The sequence below is a fragment of the Brachycentrus maculatus genome, unplaced genomic scaffold, assembly GCF_059751285.1.
Source record: "Brachycentrus maculatus isolate JH-2025_06_01 unplaced genomic scaffold, ASM5975128v1 h1tg000087l, whole genome shotgun sequence".
Taxonomy (NCBI): domain Eukaryota; kingdom Metazoa; phylum Arthropoda; class Insecta; order Trichoptera; family Brachycentridae; genus Brachycentrus; species Brachycentrus maculatus.
The window spans coordinates 1841871-1864831 of record NW_028280841.1 but is presented as its reverse complement, the minus strand read 5'-3'; the positions used below and the strand labels follow the sequence as shown (position 1 = coordinate 1864831).

General features: G+C 35.8%; 1 protein-coding gene across 4 annotated transcripts in view; it reads right to left on the bottom strand.

The window, feature by feature from the left end:
* Positions 1–1389: 1389 nt before the first annotated feature.
* The window catches only part of LOC148310829 (uncharacterized), a 252951-nt gene continuing 231379 nt past the window's right edge, over positions 1390–22961 (bottom strand). For 2 of the 4 annotated variants that reach the window (XM_088257843.1, XM_088257842.1), the window contains exons 11-20: positions 11536–11742; positions 8818–8938; positions 7735–7970; positions 7391–7594; positions 5899–7306; positions 5616–5822; positions 4921–5162; positions 4573–4683; positions 3577–3707; positions 1390–2917 (exon numbers count right to left, since the gene is read on the bottom strand). In XM_088257843.1, the coding sequence (XP_088113969.1) occupies positions 2737–2917; positions 3577–3707; positions 4573–4683; positions 4921–5162; positions 5616–5822; positions 5899–7306; positions 7391–7594; positions 7735–7970; positions 8818–8938; positions 11536–11742 (3048 nt within the window). In that variant the 3' untranslated portion in view covers positions 1390–2736. The remainder of the gene's footprint in view (positions 2918–3576; positions 3708–4572; positions 4684–4920; positions 5163–5615; positions 5823–5898; positions 7307–7390; positions 7595–7734; positions 7971–8817; positions 8939–11535; positions 11743–22961) is intronic. The other 2 variants (XM_088257845.1, XM_088257844.1) reach the window with 2 other exon arrangements.

Below are 22961 nucleotides of genomic sequence, written 5' to 3'. Positions count from 1 at the left end.
CACAATAAAAAAATGATAACATAAAAATAATTATTTTAGAAAATTTATTTTTATAGTAATTTTTTTAAATCTTTATTTAAGTTTATTATTTTATAAAAAACATGTTTTTTTAAATATATTAGGCATTTATTTAAAGGTATTTATTAATTAGATCTAACCTTATTTATTTACAGAGAACCCTGATTGATACTTTTGAAAATAGTTTTCATCAGTTTAAAGAAAATATTTAATTGTTTCCGTTGACAAAATATCCCACCCATATTGCTTCCAGAATCAGTAAAAGAAATGAGAGGCGAAAAATGATAAGAAATGCGAGGTCCTTAATCCGAACTGTTGTCACAGAACTATTGTGGACATAATTTGTTTCTTGAGAGGATTCGGTTTGTCACAGAACTATTGCGGATATAATTTGTTTCTTGAGAGGATTCGGTTTGTCACAGAACTATTGCGGATATAATTTGTTTCTTGAGAGGATTCGGTTTGTCACAGAACTATTGCGGATATAATTTGTTTCTTGAGAGGATTCGGTTTGTCACAGAACTATTGCGGATATAATTTGTTTCTTGAGAGGATTCGGTTTGTCACAGAACTATTGCGGATATAATTTGTTTCTTGAGAGAATTCGGTTTATGATTGTCGAGTGATGTAACCGGATGTAGTTTAGCACATTTTCTCTAAAAAAATATTACGATTTTTATTTAAAGAGGAAACTTTTGATTTTTGGAAAATAACAAAACTCTTAATTATTTCTTTATGTATCTAAAGTAAATTTTACTATATAATTATGTGAAAAATTATTATTTTTAATACTGATTTTCTCCTTGGCTTCTATTTTCAGTGCTTTCATTTTCACAATATTGCCATTTCTAGTAGGTACTTTCAAAAAGACAATTTTATTTTATTTTGTATCAACATTAATGGAAAACTTTGGAAAAGAGCACAACCATTTATTTGCTTGAAGAAAGAATTTGTGTATTGTTACACTTTTCAATTATATAGAAATATAAATTACATAGAAATATACTACACCCACAAAACTTGCGCTTATCCACTAATCTAATATAACGCGTCAACTCTGTCGAGTAAACAAATGCAATTTCACTCCCTTTTCTGTTCTCTATTTGATCTGACCATCATTCCAAAGCAAAATTAAATATTAATTAATAATGACCTTGTCAGGGATAAGGATATGAGCAAAAGGTGCCAACATTTTGATTGCTAACTGAGTTAGTTAGGATAGAAGTGACTGTCATATTCATACTAAAAATTTCAACTAAGGCTTGAAAGTAAAGATATTATTTTTAACTCACAAAGTAAACTATGTAGTTTACAGAGGATAACAAAATATCTATACGCAATAATGATTATTATTATTTCAACATACAGATGCACTTATAAAATGTATTTATTTCTGACTACATTTGTATCTTTAAAGATTTGACAAATGAAATGATATTATCTATTAACTTACACAACCTACATTTTGATTTATTAAACTCTTTATGGCAAACAGTTAAAGTTTAACATTGATATGTTTTAGTATTCCAGTTTTTGTTGCTGAAATTTCAAGGATTCTCTGAAAATTTTCCAAATTTGAAGGAATGCCAAAGTCTCGGATGAGCTTATTAAAATATTCCAATAAGTGAATCGTCAGAACCGTGGCGAGGTGGCAATATGGAATATCTCAGCCTAGCAGACCACACGTGACCGCACATCACTGTCTTTATATCTTTATACAAGTCACGCAGTAAGTATAACCAGCGGGTTACGTGCGCGTCCCTTATTTTCCACTCGTTATTCTTTAATTAAATTAAGTAACTTATGAGATAAATTTGACATAAAAGTAGTGTCTGTTTGTCAGTCCGAAATAAGGCGAGATAATAGTCGACACTTTTGGTGTGTCATTTAAAAAACATAGTATTGCTCTTTTGAGACTAGTGATGATTTTCCATTTACACTTGACTAACTCTAATTATTCAATCGAACTGCAGTTGACTCCAGCAGTTTTCCTTGCTTTGACATCTGTTGACAATATTACATATAAAACATATTAACACAATGTACACATTACACGTACGCAATCATTTCAAAATCAACTTCTTTCAATTCATTTTGAAATAGAAAAAAATCATCACCGGGTAAAATAGATTTGAAAAAATTATTTAATCGAAATACACTTATATTCAGGAATATATCTAATTTTAAGTGTGAAATTATTATAATTTTAAATCATCTTTAATAAATTTAGCAATAAAAAGTAAAAAAATTCATTCTTTCTTAAGTTTATGGAAAGTATTCTAAATATGTAATTACTGAAATATTTTACCCGTGATAATAAAAAAATTATATTCTAGTTCAAATAAATCTCATTTGACAAATCAAAATGATCAAAATCCAAAGATGATATTAATTTGTACTACTGCACAATCACACTTCCACCGCTATTTGGGGATCAGAGCATCTTCCGACCAGTCTTAAGGTGAAAATGCTCCGCTCTGGTATAACATACCTTCTTATAGAAACTTTTAAAGTTCAAGTGGAAGGGTTTCGAGTGCCTTTGGTACAAGTTAAAATAATGCAACGGGGATATGAAAAATGAATAAAAGGTATGATTGCGATCATTCGGTTCCATGCGATGTTATAAATAGTAACATTTCTTCACCGGTGTAGAGTCCCTAATGGAGAGGAGAAGTGGGAGAATACAGACTGGAGAGGTTAGTGGGGAGTGGGGGTCGGCTAGGCGGAGGGGACGGGACAGGTTGGCGCTGCAGGCTTGGAATGGTTGTCAGTAGGGGAGGCGCGGTGGCGGTCGTCCAGAGCGAGCTTGTCTCGCTCCACGCGCGGCCGTTTGGACTCTGCGTCGGGCGGTCGGTGCGACTTCATGTGCGCGCTCCGGCTCTTAACTTTGTTAAACACTCTGAAACAAACGCCACAGACACATTGTGAGAACGAGCCGGGGTATTAATCAGAGTTGCGCTACTCCTTTGTGTAGGTGCAAACCAAACGAAACAGTACACAGAGGGACATGCTCACAACCATTCATTTTCTTACCATCAATAATACGATCATGGTATTTCTTATAATAATATATACTAATACAGTGCAGTATCACTGTGTTCACTAAGCGTTCATTTGAAAAACAACGGATGTCGAAATAGCGCACAATCCTCGACCCTCTTTAATATGTTTAAAGAGTTTAAAGGTTTGGAATCTCGCCGTATTATATTGATTTTGATTATCACGAAGCAGAATGATCTGTCTTACTTTTCAATATCGACTGACAGAAGAAACATATTTTCTTTCTGAATTAGAAATATGGAATTTTACCCGAGGCAATCAAATGTGGTGACTTTGACACTACAGATATTTATTTTAAAACTTTTGCTAATCGAAAATCATAATATTGTATTTTTATTTTCTAAATTCGTTTTAATCGCAATAATGAAACTTCCTAAGACTACAGGAATATGTCGATACTATTTTCTTTATTCTGTTGTTTTTCAAAGAATCGCATCAGCATTGGTGGATGTTTTTATTTGTTTCCGCATATTTGTGTGGGAAGTGGTCGGTGCTTACTTTCCACAGAGCTTGCAGGGGAACTCGTCCCCACTGTCCGTGGCGGGGGTGTTGGGGGTGTTGGGGGTGGCGGGGGTCCCCGGGGGGGTGGAGGGAGGGCGAGCGCCTCGCGCCGACCATCTCCACCAGCCCTGGAAAACAAAACTTATTCTCAATAACAGAATCTTGCAGGTAAAATTCAATAATTTTTTTGATCTTAATGCACATAAGAATTGAGATATACAAGTATGTATATACAAATACATTATTCTAATTCTCAAAACAGGCTTAAGAACTGATTTTTAACGTAACAATTTTTTTTCTATTGTTCCGCAGTGAGCTGATACCAGCTGGCATCTTTTATTTTGTTTGGTGGCTGTCAATGTTCAATGCATGGATAGAATAAAATGATATTTTTTATTTGAATGTTTGTCAGAAATTGGAATAGGAAAATAAATGATCGCAATATTATCAAAACAATAATTATCTAATTCAAATATTTTAAACGCTTGTGAAAAATGTTGCAATTTGACATTTAACATAAATTCCAATAACATGAAGAATAATGTGAATAAGAATGTGATAATCACAGACTAATAATTGTAAATATTGAAATATTGAATCAACCAATAGAATAGCAAATACACCTAAGACAAAGAAACCGTTTGTTTTGATTTAAGATTTTGCCAAAATTATTTATTAAAAAAACAGATCAAAGTAGCTTTTTCTTTTAAAGTTATCTCATATAGTACATACTTATTGTTAACTTTTTTAATTTTTTTTTTTTACTTTTTGATTTTTTGTTTTCTGTTAAAATCAAATATTTGTAGTTTATATTAGTACTTTAAATTGATTTATATTTCTGATATCTATTGTATTCTTAACAGTACCCTTTATTATAACCTAAAATAAAGTATATACCCACTCACAGGCCATGCCTTTGTGGGACCGATTAATCTAGAAATTATTGTTTGTTCATGATGCCCTCAATCTTCTTTAAAAAAAGTTTTAAAATACCTTATTAGTATCTGGACTCCATGATCTGAGGTAAAGGCTTTTATAATCTTTGGTAACTTTCTTCCAGAAATAGTAAAATTGAACACACTGTTTGCTGGTTTTTGTCCCGACCTGTAAATAAAATCCATTATAAGTGACAGCTCATTTTATAATAAATATTAAAAGAAAAAATATATTCTTAACTCGACGGCAGAGTTGATCACCTCGCTGTAAAAACTGCCTGGATCTAATTCAGACAAATGAAGGAGTGCCGTCTACAGAATATGTTGCAGTTTGTAAATCGTGATAACCTAAGACTCCCGTCTGGTTGGGGACCAGCAGTGAAAACCGAGAAAGTCTTTTACCAACCTGTCTCCCTATTCGGAAGAAGTCCTTATCGTGTTCCCGGAGGGCGGCCAGGAAGGCTTCCACCTCGTCGGGGGTCCAGCGCTCGCCCCCTCCGCCCCCCTCGGCCCCGCCCGCCCCCATGAGGCGCAGCGTGGCAGCGTGCGTGTCGCCTCCGCACTGCCCGAGGACCTGGAGCGCGTGCTCCCGGGAATGCCCTCCGACGGGCATGGCCGCGCACATTGCTAACTCCATGAACATGCGAACTAAAAAAACATCCACATATTTGCACCGGACTCGTAAAAAATGTAGCATTATGACAATAAAAGATTATAGTGAGATGATAAATTCAAAATTATTATTTTCTCTCGCCCACTCCCCCTGACAGAGTAGTCGTGATGACAATTTGAAATACATTTTAGCAATTAATATAATTATATGATCTTAGGCAAGTATATTACTTTATATTTAACGAAATCTCTGGTAATGACGTTGATATTTTTATATACCCATATATTATTTAAAATTTTTATATACTTAGAAAAGTATTGCATGAATATAGAAATATTTTGGAAAAAACATTATCCGAATGCATCAAAATTTCTCTATTCACTATTCAACAAAAAGAAAACGTTTAAATGTAAAAAAAAATAGTAAATTACATATATTCACATGTCAATTAAAACATACTCGTAGTTGAACAATAATTGAAAAATCACCTTCATTGTCATCTAGTGTATCGTTAATGCCGGGGTCCCACAGGAGATGTTCGTAACTGGGATCTCTATCAAACTTAAACTCCTCCGTACTGACTTCGGGAATATTGGCCTGGAATTGTGTTCCCACGTTTACTCGTGGTGTCTTGCGGCCTTCCGTGTCGATGTTCATACTATCCAATATTTGGTGACTACAAGGGGTTTGCCCGCCTAAAAGATCAATAATGATTGCATCAATGACGAGTCAAATAGTAAACGGTGTTAACTCTATATGTCCAATACTTACTACTCGGATAAGCTTCGTTGTACAATCCTGGGGCTATTCTCGCAGGATCTAACATGGGAGGGGGTGTAAAGTATTCATCAGTACAGCTTCTCAGTCTCGACTGATGCTGATTTTGGAAGCAGTAACCGGAAGTTTCGGATCTAGGCCTTTTTCTGGAAATATGTTGCGGACTCGCTAATCCGTCCGTTTTGAAAATTATGTTTTCAATACTTTGAGATACGTCCGAAAATATTTCTTGTTTCGAATCACACTCGGCCTTGATGTACGTCGTAGTGACTTCGTTGGATGAATTTTCCACGGGCTCCGCGGAGTTTTGAGCGGTGCTTTGAGGAGATTTTATAACGCCTTGTTTTAGCGGCGGAATCGGAATGATGCTCTCCTTCGAAATGATTTGATGAGTGGCTCCCGTCAACCAAGAGACGGGGAGTTGGTTCGAAGCGGCTTGAATAAGTTTATATTCTCCGTTAGCTTCTACCAATATTCCGGTCAAATTCGGGTTGTTCAAATCGATGGGGCCGTGACTTATGATTTTGTAAGATTGGTATCCGCCAAAATCAAATTTCTTCTTACTTCCGAAATCTTTAGGACTACTGGAGAGCAGAGGATCGTCCGAATTGGGCATCATTTGAGATTGTAACGTGTGCAGAACCTGTCTGGGGAATGTAATATTGCCGCTCGGTATAAAGGTTTGAGCGCAGGGTGAAAGGATGGTGTTGCCCTGCTGGCCGGACAAAGGGGAGGGCAAAGGAGTGACGCACATGGGGGACTGGGGAGGGGGAGAGGGATTACTCAACCCGTACATGTCTAGAGCGTCTCCGTGAACTATACTTTCTCCGGGGAGGACTTCTTCGAGAGCTTCTTCTACCTCTTCGGCGCTAGACATCGTCGTGGTGAAGAATGCCGCAGATAAGGGGGAGCTAGTGTTTCTTACTTCGTCAACGTCAGTACTGTGCGATAAGGCAGGTTCTATGAAATTATCAGTCGAATGGACTCCATTGGTAGGAGAGAGTATGGGTAAGCTCTGTGCAGTTCCTTGGCTGAGAGACGGGGATTGCGCCTCGTGGCTCGCCGGGGGCGTAGGATACGTGAAGCTCGGGGAGTCGTGGTACTTCAGCGGAGAAGGCAGCGGCGACGGAGCCGACAACCCCACGTGGGGAGAGTTGGCGTACATGATGTATTCCTTCTGGAATCCGAGGACATCTTTGGAATTGACATTCGATTCCGCAACCGTAGAGTGGTACGTGCTGAAGTCGGCCAAGCTCTCCGGGAGAGGCGAGTTGAGTACGGCTTGGAGTTGCTGGTTTACGGGAAATTGAATGGGCGATCGGTTCGCTTGTAAGGAGGCGGTCACCGTCGCATAGTCTTCTAAGGATGCAAGGTCGTCCAATTGTTCTGACGCGCTCGTGAACTGAAAACAACATACACGTTTGTTACGGTATATTATTGCTTTTAATAAAAAAGTAACATTTAAACATATTTGCAAAATGTCAACCTGCAAGCCATCGGACGAGCCCTGTTGTAGGAGAATGGCAGGATCTTGGACATGGTACACGTCATCCTGCAGCGAGGGACTGAAGTAGCCTCCTTCGTCCTGTTGAAAGGACATGCTGGTCAGGGTGAACTCCGCCGGCTGGTAGCTCAGCACGGGGCCCGGGGACTGGTGGCCGGGATCGGACGCTGACCTTTTCACCGAAACCTGGAAGACGGGATCGAACTATCATTATTTTATCTTCTACCGAGTAAAGAGAAAATGTCTCTTAGCAACTCGACATAATAATCGTATACGATAGGCTATAGCCTCGGTGTAATCGCATTGTCCTTTTTCCTTTTCCTTACCTTACTTCCTCTTTTGAGCAGTTCTATGAGCGTGGCGTCCTTGGGTTGTTGCTGCGCTCGCGGGGACAAGAAGTCCTGCGCGGGCACGGGCGACAGCGTGGTGGGCGAGGGCGCGGGCGCGGGGGGCGGAGGGGGCGCGGGCGCCACGAAGGAGGGGCGCCCCCCGCCCGCCGCCGCCCCCGTTCCCGCCGCGGGGCTCGGGGTCGTGGGGGACTGGGACTCGCCGCTGGATGATACTGGAATTTCAAACGCAACATAAAATGTGACGAACGAAGGGGAACGCACCTTTTATATCGTCCGGGTTCACTTTGGAGCTTGTAATGTAGTACAAAAGTAGGATTTTCATAAAACAAACTAGTTATTGAATATAAAATATTTTATTGAATCGTTTAATACAGAATCCTTCTACAGCATTGGAGCTCAGATCCTCGCAGATTACCAGTAAAACGCTCGATCCCGTTAACACTGGTGACGGGTCCTGCGCTAGCGCGGAAATTTGATCTAACCGCGAAGGACGGGTCGAAAGATTTGTAAAAAAGTCGAACTCGATGCCATCTCTTGGCTAAAATAAAAAGTTGTTCGTTCGAAAATAAATTCGTTTCATTCCAATAGGTGTGCTTCAATGTTTAGAGTAAATTTCCGCAACATTTGTATTCCATTTTAGGCTTTTATCTTTTAAATTTTTCCAGATTTCGCCCTTTCGAAAACGTATTTTATAGTCTATGATCTCTGATCTGTTTCCATTTCCAACATTTGGATCCCTTTTCCCCGCACATATTATGTATTACGTCATTTCTTATATCCGTGCAACTTTTCGATGCTTTTAGTCGGAATTTTGATCGGATTCTGTTTTTATCGTGAATACGAATTCGAACAAAATATCGAGAATGTAATAATAATGAAAATATACATATTTTATATTAAGTATGTATTTATAAAAATGTACTGTAATCATCGCCCTAAGTTCAGGCGAGTTCATAAAAAGTAATTTGAGCAAGAAAGTCTCGGAGTGCGTTTCACGAACAACAAAGCTTCATAACTGTGACGTATTATCCATATATCCTATCAGAATGTCGGACTCACCGACTGGCGCGGCTCTCCGACTGATGATCTTCTCTTCGATGAGCGCTCGGACGGACACGGAGGCGGTCTGCAGGGGAGGCCCGTTGACTTCCTTCTTCTCCGACTTCTTGCTCTCGGCCTCCTGGAATTTAACTTTACCTAGTCAGTACCTATTTACAAAAATAGTGTACTTCTGAAACTTCAGCGTTATGACTATTGATATTTAATGAATAAAAAATATAGTAAAACACGAGTTTTATCACGTAATCCGCCTTTGAGGATAATATCCGTTCTTCTGTATCATTGAAGTAATCTGGTCATTAAAACCTGATCGGAATTGCTATTTTATACGAGTATTCGCTTATTTTCTGAAATATGTAAAAAGTACTTTTTTATCGGTAAAAAATAAAATAAACGCAAAAGCATTCAAATTGGGTATGAAATTCGATGATAGCGTTCTTAGAAATTATTCTTCATATAGAGGTGAATTTTCTTGAGATTTTTATATGAGTTGTTATTAATTGTAATTTAAAATGAGAAATATGGCTGACATAAATAATAATAAGGTTTGTCAGTAGATAAACAGAGGTTAGTCAACATTAATTAAATACGCCGCGAAATTAACTCTGTTTTTTAGGCAGCACCATTCGAACTCTCATTTCGCTGTCAATGTCACCGCAAAGCTGCACGAGAGAACAGCAGAGGAGTTTACTTTCGGAATCTTAAAAAAAAACACGGTAAATAAAGGTGTACTAGATGATAGGCGCTGCAATGATGTCCGAAACGTCAACACAACGTAATTACTCGAAAAAAGTTGCCAGCATACGACGCCGAACATTTGGCCGATTAAATTCTCTTCGAATTATATATTTTGACTTAATTCTTTTTCCTTAATCATACCCAATGAACCCCGTAACTTTATGGAGAACCATTCCCAACGATGCATATATTTAAGATAATTTAGATCAGAAATATACAAAGTGGATAATTGCCATCTGATTTATGAAGATATGAGGGAATTCTCAATAATTTTAACGAATCTTTAATTATTTCATTAATTGATTCGGCAGTCACTTTGCGGTAAATCCTATCCATTTGTTAATTTAAGTTTTACTTAGCACATACCACCATTTCTTAAAATCAATTATGGGATTTGAAAATAATGCGGAATGCATCGAAACACGTGTCACAATAGATTTTGAAATATTAGTATTTAATATGTAAAACTTTAATTAAACATCAATCATTTATACCTATGCTGATTTTCCGACATTATTCATATTCGGTTTACAGGAAGATTTTATTATAACGTTAGCACACTGTGTTGATAATTCAATAATGATGGAGATAAGTCTCCAACGAATTAAAAGCACAGATATTTTTTTTATTATTTGTGCTACCTTATCGAAAATTTGTACATCAATATCTCAAATTGATCTAAATGGGACATGCCCCGCCTTACGTAATTTATTTATTATTTATATAGTTAGTATCTTTCTTGTTCTGGACTGGAATGATGAACTACATAGTATCATATGTCAAGTATTCAGTGATGGGATTCAAAATCTTCAAGAACCGGTTCGCCCTTTAGGTACTCCCCCTACCCCCCTATATAAAAATAGTTTTTACATTTATTCATTTATTTGTCTTTTTTATTCGGCACATAAACAGAACATTCACATTACAACTGAGAATGATCCAATTATAATAGTAGGTACAGATTTAAAAGTCAATTAAAAGTAATGTTACACCACCCATAACCCATGTTAAGGACCGGTTCGGCGAACTCTAAAAAAATTAGGCAACGGTTCTAGCGAACCTGTGCGAACCGGCTGAATCCCACCACTGCAAGTATTGTTTCGGTAAGCTCAACTTATGGAAATATATTTTTCGCGAACATAATTAACGTTCACAGTTCCAGCCCTGGGGATCGATCACAAGCATATCTCATGGCGACATAAGTCTCTTCTTGTGCCTATCTGCCTATTCTGCCCGAGTGGTGCATGCGGTTCCGCATTGGGTGGACCATTTCCTAGATCATTATTTGCATGGAAGTAAGGGAACCGATCTTGCGTTCGAGGTGTCTGGATTCATGAGAGAAACATATTTGTTTCAATATACAGATGAAGTAAGTCGAGGAATTCAAGGCAGATTACATTAGTTTCCACTAATGCAATAGGAATTGAAATGATGGAAAAAAGTAGTAAAGGAAGAGAAGATAGGACTCGAGGTTGTATGTCCGTACTCGCATAAATTAGTATAAGATGGAAATACTATATTCAATGTGAAAGGGTCCCTTGAAGATAAACAATAACGATAAAAACGTGATTGTTTCGAATAACTTCTTTTTTTTCTAACCCTTGTCCGCACCCAATGGTGAATAGGGCACTGCATCGAATTGACGAAGTGTTATCTTGATCATTCCTTGCATGAAGGAAAGGTGATCATCCTGCATTTCAGGTACCAGGGTAATATTAAATGAATATTAGACTGTAAAATCACTAATATTTATTTTTACTCCCCTGGGAATCGAACCCGGGATCTAACTATTACACCACGAAGGCGGATAATGAACTTAAACTAATAAAACAATTAATATTAATAGTAAATAGTTTTTATCTAGACGTTTTGTAGATACTGATATTAAGAGCGGAAAGGTCGCTTGTTTTCAGTTAGTTACGATTGTGATCGATCCCTGAATGTTCTTATAACTAGGTGTAAGTATTGAAAGGACATAACCTTAAAATTTACCTTCTTGAAGTAGCCGCCGTGCAGGCGCATGTGGCCGTTGAGCGCGGGCACGTTCTTGAACTTGCGGTGGCAGAGGTTGCACTCCACGGGGCGCGGCTCGGCGGGCGGGCGCGCCGGAGCCGCGAGCGGGCCCCGCGGCGGGGCTCCGGCCGCCGGCCGCCCCAGGCTCGACGGCCGCTGCCCGTTCTGCTGGGCCTGCGAATGACACAGGCGTAGGGTCAGGTAAACAGTCACGCGGCCTTCCTTAAGAGAGAGGGAGAGAGGGAGAGAGGGAGAGGAAGACCGATCGAGTCGAGGCGGCAGCAGGCGTCTCGGTGCAGCGCGGTCGTCGCTTCAACAAGGAGAAGAGTCGTTGCTTCAACAAGGGTCACAACCCTCACTTATGACAAATAAGACAGAGAAGAAACGTTGTAAATAGTTGCTCGGATGATATTGAGATTTGGGGATACTCTTAAACGTGCAAGTGAAAAATGACTTATGGTAATAACACGTAGTCCACCTAGACTTCTATATTCCAATCTCGATAATTTTGAGGTACCTATCGATAATTTTTTAATTTGATTTATTTTATTTTTTTTGAAAATTTTACGGAACAGTTACATAAATATATTTACATTAACGAGTAACACTAAACAGATGTTTGTGTCATTCCAGTTACACAATTTCAAATTTGTAATTTAATATATATTAATACTTAGAAGAGGGACGGAAGGAAGGAAAAGGAAAAGCTAACATAAATAATATAATATATACTTAGTTGTATATTTATCATGATTTTTTATCTTTCAATTCATTCGGTACAATGTTGTTCTTATTCTAATATTATATAACAAATAACAAGTTTTCCTTCGACCGGCTTTCCCTAAACGAACTGTCTAAACTTTTGTATTATAATTTAACGTGAAATTTGTATTTTCCTATTGTGGAACCTAAACTCATTGTCTTGTTATTGAAATTGAAAATAGCTAAATTGATTGATTAGTTCCAGAAAGGTCTCCGTATTAATGGAATATAGTGAGGCTGCCTTTCTGAAAGTTTACGGAACAGGTTGTTGTTTTTCGGCGTTATATCATTCAGGCCGGGGGTAACTTTTCGCCCCGAGAGGGGGTCGACTCCACCCCTTTCGCCTTTCTTTTGTTCTCCAATTTTAATTAATTTTGATTGAAATTCTGAGTAGCGGACACCGCGCCATTGAGAAATAGATTTTATTCAACAAACAAACAATCCACTTGGTTTTGACATTCCGTAATCGAAAATGAGTGATGGGTTGAACGAGTAGCAGGCAGTACAGAGTACAGAGTCGGGTTCGGGGTCCCGCTGAGGGCGGACTCTCGACTCCCGGAGTCCGCCCTCAGCGGGACCCCAAACTAGGAATGGGAACAGCCAATTGGTGCTTAATGTTCTAATGTTCGCGATGGAACGTGAATCGTTAAAAAAGCTTTTCCAACTTTAGTGCGTAAACTCCACTTTCTACATTGTAGTAAGTCGTAGTTTATTAATAACACGTTAAAACTCATAGTCGAAGAGTAATCAAAAACTTTGTGTAGGATTGGAGTGGAATATATAGGGAATAGAAATGAAGCAAGCGAAGGAGCTAAATATGGGAAAGAAATGTCCGAGGAATAGTTAGGAAAATGATAATAGCAGCAAAGACTAGAGTACTTGGTGATGCATATCCGTACTGGTACTACAAACTCGCTTGTGAAAGCTACCGAGAAGGTATTTCGCCCTTTGAGGGTACGTTATTTATTTATACGAGTAAAATACGAATTACCGATGCGTTATTTCGTCTTCTGAATCCATTATTAATCGATTTATTGTTTATTTTGGCGCCTGAAATAAGTGCCCCCCCACTTATGCCTCCTCCGGCGACCCCACTAAATATTTAATACGTTATTCATTATATGTAGTATTCGCGCTACTGTTTCTCTATTTATGGACTTCGGGCGTTGAGCGTTATCTAATGATATAATGAAAAGATGATTATTAATCAAATTGTAATCCTCTCACAAAACACTAAGTCAATAAGGTTCTCTCAAAGTCAAGTCTAAGTAACGGGAGCGGAATGTTGTTGTTTAGTTATTGTCACCGGATTATTATTTTAAACGTAATGCTAATCGGGACTTAACTAGTTTAGGTCCGCTGCGAGGGTGTAATCCCGTAACACAACAGGGTACGTACTTAGTGCCGAGGGTCCTATTCTCTAGACGTCCCGCGGAGTTTACTCCAGAGCACCCTTTCTTCCTCCTCCATACCGCGTAGTGCGTAGATCCCTTCACCAATGCACCCGCTCAACACACTTACCGACCACTGTTAGCGGAAGACGAAGAAGAGGATTAAATATGCCTTAGTTGTACCACACGTACTTAGCGAGTATTTGGGTACTAACGTGATTGTGTTAATAGTACCTACCGAAAGGGTGAATACGACCATCGACTTGTTGGCGAACTTTTCAATATTATTATATTATTGAATATTATTATATTATTGGCCGTTATTCAATATTGAACGTTTTTTTGTATTAAAATAAAAATTATTCTATCGTCACGAGTCACTCAAAACTAAAAAGTATTATTAAAACATACTGAGCATATTAATATACCATAGAAAACAGGAAGCAAGTTGTAGCAGAGGGGAATCTAACCTAGAAGCTCACAACGCTGAACGCTACGCGAGTTTTAAATCAGTTAATCACACGTCGAAAAATGCAATAATCGTTTTCTAATAGCTTTTCTACTTATATAAATACATAATGCTATATCTTAATGCTTCCATCGGAAGCTCGTACCAAAATACAAACATTTATTTTTCATAAAACTCAATGATTAAATTATTTAATAAATATAACATATCCTCGTTAGGAGACCTATGTATATTGCCATTCTCATATATTACACAAGTGTAGTCACATACATACATATATGTATGAGTACACGTGTACACGTTTTAGCCTCTTTAATGTCCTTCTTTAGTACCGACTTCCTTCTTCTGAAGAGAGTAGAAATGATAAGATAAGTAGGTACTTGAGGAAGTCTGAGTAGAATCAAGGAAACATTCCCATAATACTAAATTCCTCGAATACGTGAAATAATATAACAAGGAAAAGAGAACGTAGTAATATAGTCCACAGCTTGCCAAACTCTTTAATAATAATAAAAAACCTCCCGAAAAATAATCGAGGGTGGAGTATGATAAGATTTTAAAAGAAGAAGAAATAAAATGAGATGATTTATAATATTATACGTGTCATCAAGATATTGATTATTCTATAATCGCATCACAAAAAATACATGACGTCCATGGGACATTTTCTTTGTCAACAAGTTTATTCGATACATCTTTTAATTAATAAACGGATTCATGGCCAACGATACCTGAAAAAACTGCATAATTGAAACATCCTTCCTCATTAAAATATTTAAACCCCTATTTCTCAAATGAACAAAAATATTTGATACCCAAACACAAGCATACAGAAAAATGATTTTACCTGTTGATGAGAGGTACTATTTTTCTAAAAATTTACAAATGAGTGCAAGAAATGAAATATGAAAATAAAATGAGCATATATTTATTAAGTCTAACTAACTAACTAACTAACCATCACGCCGCTTCCCCGCAGGGGTAGGCAGAGAGAATAGAGCGCCACACCACTCTGTCCTTGCAAACATTCTTCGCCTCTTCCACGTTCATGCATCTCCTCATACATACCCGCCGATTTAGTCAATGACTGCAAATAAAGCGACGATATAAGTCATTATTATTTGTCCGGCGAGCGACAGATTTACGATCCGAGATACGGTGGGAGGAACTTTAACTTGAACTTTAAGGGAAATTTAATTATTTTAGCGATGAAAGGATCGTGAGAAAAACTCTTCGAAAGACTTCAGGAAACGATCACAAAGAAACGACTCTCTACATCAGCTGTACTGTATGATGCAACATTACTTTATTAACACATATTGAAATCCATAAATCAATTTAAAAATGGCTTATAATCTTAATAAAGACAAAAGTAATACACATTTAAAGTGATCATTTCATGTACTGTAAACCGTTCACCGTACTATTCATAATTAAAAACAAGCACACTTAAAGTTTGAAAGTTGTATATATCTATTATACATATATGTATATTCCATATTTAATTTTGTAGTTCACATTTCACATACAAACTTTAGGACGACACTCTGGCATCTGCCATCTCCTGAAACTTCATGTACCTTGGATGAAACCTTTATTTTGTATATGTGAGATATTTTTCTAGCTATTTCACATACCAAGAAACTTTTTTTTTAAGTTTCAAACTCACTAAAAATGCCCGACATTGGGTAAACACCTTAGTAAAATCAGTGAAGATATTTTTATTTGAAAAACAGTATTTCCAAGATATTTTTATGTTTTATTTGTAAAATAGCAAATAAAAACTCCATCACGAAGGAATAACATCGAGAAATGTTTTTTAAAAAAGACTTATTTTACGAGTTTACGGGATGTACCCATATGCATATGGTTGAATGACTTTAAGAAGTGAACCCATTTTCTTTATAGCGAGAATTCGTAAAAAAATATACCTTTGGTCTCTGGAAGGTGGGCGTATGAAACAATTGAGATATCCAGTGGTCCATGTCGAGCGGCACACGCGGAGAAAAACTAACAAAAAACCTGCAAACTCTGAATTCCCACAGAATCCACTTTCATTAATTAATTAATCCTCTCGTAACAACTGAAACTCTACTTTTTATCATTTTTCCGCTTTTAAATCGCTTCAACAAAACAGCGCTATTTACAATCCTACTTTGAAATAATTACGAAAATGCTTTTGACGGTATTTTCCATTATGACGAAGCACTTTAGTTCACTAGCACTTTGTTTGATACTATTGTTTAATTACACAAAAAACTCCATTCCGTAAAATGCACTTTTTTGTGTAAATTCGAAACGTTTGTAAATGACACCATTTAAAAAAAAGTTTATTTGAAATATATTTTCACAACGTGACACTAACCCTGTGTCGCACGAGTGTCCGAATCTAATCTGATTTCTGTAATTCCTTGCGAAAAGCGTTGGTCAGCGGAGCAGGTAAACCTGTTCCAGAGACATTGCGGAGAATGGTGCAGGGCCGCAATAAGCTTTTATTTCATTTTGTCTAAATTTAATGACTCAAAAATTTCGTGAAAGAAATTTCGTTAATTTACATTAAAATTAAATACGACGAAATCACGGGATTATAATATTATTTTATTTCAATTAACAATACATTCCTTAAAAAAAGCTACAGAATATTTGGAAGCCACATTCTCATTCGTTCTCTCCATTCTCATTCTGATACTCACCATTTTTTAATTGTTTGCTAGATATTAACTCTTATATCGATAATAATAAGAAGTATTTATATCTTTATACTACACTAATATATTTTTATTAAAATAATTCAAATCAATATTTATAGTTTGTTTTTTTTTTACAATTATGGAGCTCACTACTAAGTGAAATTTTATTTTAAAAAAAATTGAAAACAATATCGTTTATATCAGCCATATTTGATGACGTCTTATCACATAAGTTTCACATTGGAATTTATGCTATTGTATTCAAATATGTGTAAGTATAGTTTAGTACGAAAGTTTATACCTGAAATATTGAAATAGAAATATCTACATCACTTTATAGCATGTTCAACAGGCCAATCATTCTCCTAAACGGCAACTATACACGCAACCATTTTCATTCACATATTTTTACCCGATAAATACTAAATGTACAATTAAACTCGAAAGGCCAAATAATAAAACTTGATTACATTAATGTTTTATCCAGCCCTGTCTCGTGATTAACTAGTAGTCAGTGAAAACACGAACCGATGGGGGCTGGTCCAGTTAAGGGATGCTTTATTGGGAGGGGATCTTCACCCCGTGAGATCGGCGAGACCTTCACTTTATCAGGGATGACAATCATAATTTAACACGCAGGAGCAGCTACAAAACGACTACTAGAGAACGGGACCTCTCGGCTTCTGATTAAACAGAATCTGACATAATTATTCTTGTGGTGCTAAAATTTGACATCATTAATTGATTTGAAAGACAATTCGTGGTACTATCTATCCGCACTGAATTATATTTAATATTGATTCGGTAAATACTACTAATTATTCTACTTATCTCCCGTATTATACTTACAGCATGACAATGCTGCTACGATGCACTCAACATCATATTACGGTGTTTCATGAATTATATTTAATATTGATTCGGTAAATACTACTAATTATTCTACTTATCTCCCGTATTATACTTACAGCATGACAATGCTGCTACGATGCACTCAACATCATATTACGGTGTTTCATGAATTATATTTAATATTGATTCGGTAAATACTACTAATTATTCTACTTATCTCCCGTATTATACTTACAGCATGACAATGCTGCTACGATTGATTTGAAAGACAATTCGTGGTACTATCTATCCGCACTGAATTATATTTAATATTGATTCGGTAAATACTACTAATTATTCTACTTATCTCCCGTATTATACTTACAGCATGACAATGCTGCTACGATGCACTCAACATCATATTACGGTGTTTCATGAATTATATTTAATATTGATTCGGTAAATACTACTAATTATTCTACTTATCTCCCGTATTATACTTACAGCATGACAATGCTGCTACGATGCACTCAACATCATATTACGGTGTTTCATGAATTATATTTAATATTGATTCGGTAAATACTACTAATTATTCTACTTATCTCCCGTATTATACTTACAGCATGACAATGCTGCTACGATGCACTCAACATCATATTACGGTGTTTCATGAATTATATTTAATATTGATTCGGTAAATACTACTAATTATTCTACTTATCTCCCGTATTATACTTACAGCATGACAATGCTGCTACGATGCACTCAACATCATATTACGGTGTTTCATGAATTATATTTAATATTGATTCGGTAAATACTACTAATTATTCTACTTATCTCCCGTATTATACTTACAGCATGACAATGCTGCTACGATGCACTCAACATCATATTACGGTGTTTCATGAATTATATTTAATATTGATTCGGTAAATACTACTAATTATTCTACTTATCTCCCGTATTATACTTACAGCATGACAATGCTGCTACGATGCACTCAACATCATATTACGGTGTTTCATGAATTATATTTAATATTGATTCGGTAAATACTACTAATTATTCTACTTATCTCCCGCATTATACTTACAGCATGACAATGCTGCTACGATGCACTCAACATCATATTACGGTGTTTCATGAATTATATTTAATATTGATTCGGTAAATACTACTAATTATTCTACTTATCTCCCGCATTATACTTACAGCATGACAATGCTGCTACGATGCACTCAACATCATTAATATGATGTTGAGTGAATTGAGAGTTCATGAAACACCGTAATCGGTGTTTCATGAACTTAAATCTCAAAATATAAAATTGTAATAATTGTGTAATGTAATGATAAAATATAATTTAATCAAGTTGATAGGAAATCTTATGAAATAATATAAAAACGTTTCGAAAAGGGATTCATGTTTTCCAGAGGCGTTGGTAGGTAGGTGCCTAAATGCGTATATAATTAAACGGTTTAATTAATTTAAGGTAATCATCGCGAGATAATGACTCCAAATCCCAAAATAGGTTGGAATTACGAATAATAACAATAATTATGGTGCCTTCTTAGCATTTAGCACGCGCGCGAGGGATGTTGGGGCGGGAGGGGGTGAGCGGAGGGGCGGTAGTTAAGGGTCCGCAGAGGATATGAAATTTCCCGTTCGTTAATTCGCGAAGTCGTAAACAAACGTATTTACTCCGACTGCCTCCAATAATATGAGATATTGATTTTATGTTTTAATGTACCATCTCACCCCTCTCTCCCGCGGGATGTGGTTATATCCAAAACATCGCCCTAATCTAATAAAAATTCCCGATAATATCTGCTGCGTTTGCTGTTTTCTTTATGAAAATACAAATATTACGCGCGAGTATACATATTTTTCTCCCAGATTTCTCCTGACACGTGCATATTCCTCGGGTTTCTCGGATTTTTGTAGCAATTTATTGCCGAAAAATCCATTTACATTTCTAACATAAATTTGGTATAATTTACGAGGGCAAAATCGTTGATCATTCGTAAAAGCAAAATAGAATTTGAAAATAACTTATAATATTTTTTTTTATTTTTAAATAATTAATTTTATAAATTTATTTATAAAATCAAATAATTTTAATATTACTTTTGCAGTAAATTATCTTGTAAGATTTAAATTTCCGTATAAATATACGAAGCGATATAAAGCAAGTTTGTGGGAAGTGAAGTCTTTGGACATACGTACATACAATTATATTTTGTAAATTATTGTAAATTCAAACATACACAAGTGCTTAAGTGTAAGTATACTATACTTATGTAGGAAATTCGATTAGGAAGAAGTTGAAAGTGAGGTCACTTTTGAAAAGTAAGAATACAATACTGAATAATAATAAACTTTGTTTTCGTTCTCTTTCGAGAACGTGATTTTATTAGGGACATTAAGAGTGGAATTTTTTTCTAAGTAATGTAGACATTGTGAAAATCATCCTAATAAGACTCTCAGAATTAAATCACCCTCGATTTATTCCCCAAAACAAACTAAAAAATAAGGAGACAATAGTGAGTAAGTAGTAAATACGTCTCTCAAATATTTACGTCTGTATTATTTATTTTCGTGTTCACACATCAAACTTCACAACTATTTACGAGTTATGAAAACCATTCCAGATAGAATTTTTCAGAAGATGTCAAATAACAAATAAATAAAAAAAACTTTGAATGTATCTCAAAATACTTTGGTATAAAAATATATACATGTATCGAAAGAAAATAGCTCTGCTTTTACTGATATTAACATGTATGTACTACATATTTGCCTAAGCTTGAGTGAAATAGAACACCCATACTTCTTTCTAACATAGATATAAACCTGATTGAAAGGACCATGCAGAAATTGCTCTGTTCCAAATTAATAAACTGATTTTGTAATTATGCAAATGTAAATTAATAGAACAATCTTAGTGCAATATTGGATTTCCACGAAAAACGGCAAATATAACATATTATAAGCCCTCTCTCAGACCTGAAGCGCAGGACCGATAACGTTACCTTTATTAACTAACTATGGTTCACACCGCTTCACTGCGGGGGTAGGCAGAGAGAATAGAACGCCACATCAATCAGTCTTTACACTCTCTTCATAAATTTGTTTTACTGTTCTTTTTTCACTCATTCGATTCACATGCTCAAACCATCTCATCACACCTTTCTTAATTGTATCGATAATACATATCATAAATTAACGATCAAGTCAACTCCGTGTCAATCTGATGCGATGCCCTATGCACCGTTTGGGTGTAGATAGGGTAAAACAGTTTACAACTGTGTTAAAAATACAAACATATATTTATACTTGTCCTTTTTCAACATAAATTTAAATTTTATCAATATGAAAAAAATTGTGATATCATGGAACACATTTTTTCTGGATGTGAATTAAGTAACCAAAGTTATTGTTTTACTGAAAACAAATTCCACACCTTTGTAGATCATGTTTTAAAATTTATAGTTCATGTTGTGTATTTGTACGAGAGGGGCTTATTCATTAGAGCAGAGATTACCTCACCCCATCACTGTCTACCGTCTAGACCTCTACTATTAGGTTGAAATGGTGAAATAAAGAAAAAATAATACCAAATGTGTAATTCTTCTACCCACTGATGTTTGTTTTGTTTGTAAACAGCAACGCTCTATGCTGCTTACGTATTTGAAGAGTCACAATACGAACTAAATGCAGAAGACGAAGAATTTCATTGGATATCTCTCAATACCAATGTGTATCAATTAGATTTCCATTCTTCATTGCTAGTTATAAAATAATAAATAATTTATTAATGTTTAAGGCAAGCATTGTAAATTGGAAGATGCGAAACGTAAAAATTCATAGCGCAACAAAAGTTAATTATGTATCTTTATCCATAACGACAAATGTAAGTTTATTATCAAACAGATCGTAGACTGCATTAAACGTCAAATATATATTTAAATACTTAAGTATATATTTCAATGAAATATAAAAGTTTGATTGACGAGTCGCCACTGCGACTAACAAGTGAAGAATCAAAACAGATTTGCGTGAAATACGCGAGAGGAGACCCCTAGAGATGAAAGTATTATCCGCCAGGACTGCCAGTACTGCCAGTACATGTCGGGGTAGGGCTGTCTATGCAGAGTAGTAATGGTCGCATGGAACACAGCCGTGGGAATTAGGGATAGCAAATATTTAGCATAAAATTATAATTTTACATGGATTTAGAATCATTTTATAAAGGGGTGAAATATTGAGCTTAACCTTTGAAAGCCAAAATGTGAAGTACGAGTATTGCAAAAAGTATCACAATAAACAATTCACTTTATTGGATACAGAGGTGTTTTAAACGTACTGTCGTGAGAAAAATATCGAATACGAAATTCCATTAAAAACATAGTTTTATAAAATATAAGGCAGAAACAAAAATTGTTTTTAATTAAATTATTAGTTGTTGTTTACGTGACGTGGATGATATAAGTGAAGGAACATAGGTTAAAAAGATATATTATCTGCCGTATGAAACTGTTTTTATTTTTATTTTATTTAAAAAAAATATTTGGCAAACACCGAGAAAGGTGTTTCTCCCAGTGTCAAGTATTATTTTTAATTACAAAATAATAATAGAAAATAATATAATATATAATTGAAGCACTAACCTTGCGATTTTCCATAAAATAATTAAAATGTAACTTTGTTTTAAAATATAAACTGATTTAAAAACAAAGTTACATTCTAATCATGGAAAATAATAATACAGTAACAATTCATACAAAATTTCATAGTTTCAATACGTTAAGCTTTATCATTTTAGAAATTATGACCGCAAATCTGGAATTAGGTTCAGAAAGAAGGGTGGATACTGGCGGGGAGCTGGATTCCTGCCTGTGTTAAATTTAAGCTATGAATAAGTTATCGGATTAGTACATTCAATTTTTATCTTATCAAACAAAATGAAGAAAATTTCTTTAATTAAATCCCAATAGATACCCAAGATTGTCAATTATGATTAATTTTGGCATTTCAAATTGATTTGACAATTCGATTCTTAATGTAAATAAAATCAAGTTTAAGTGATGCGCGTGTTCGGTACTATCAGCAAGGAGTTAATTTCCGCTCCGAAAAGTAGCGTTGAAGGTGAATGGCGTGAATGATCAGTGATCAGTGATCACCCCACGTGTACATGTGTGTGCCGGCGTGTCAGAGCAATATAATCTCTGGCGGTAATTTGGC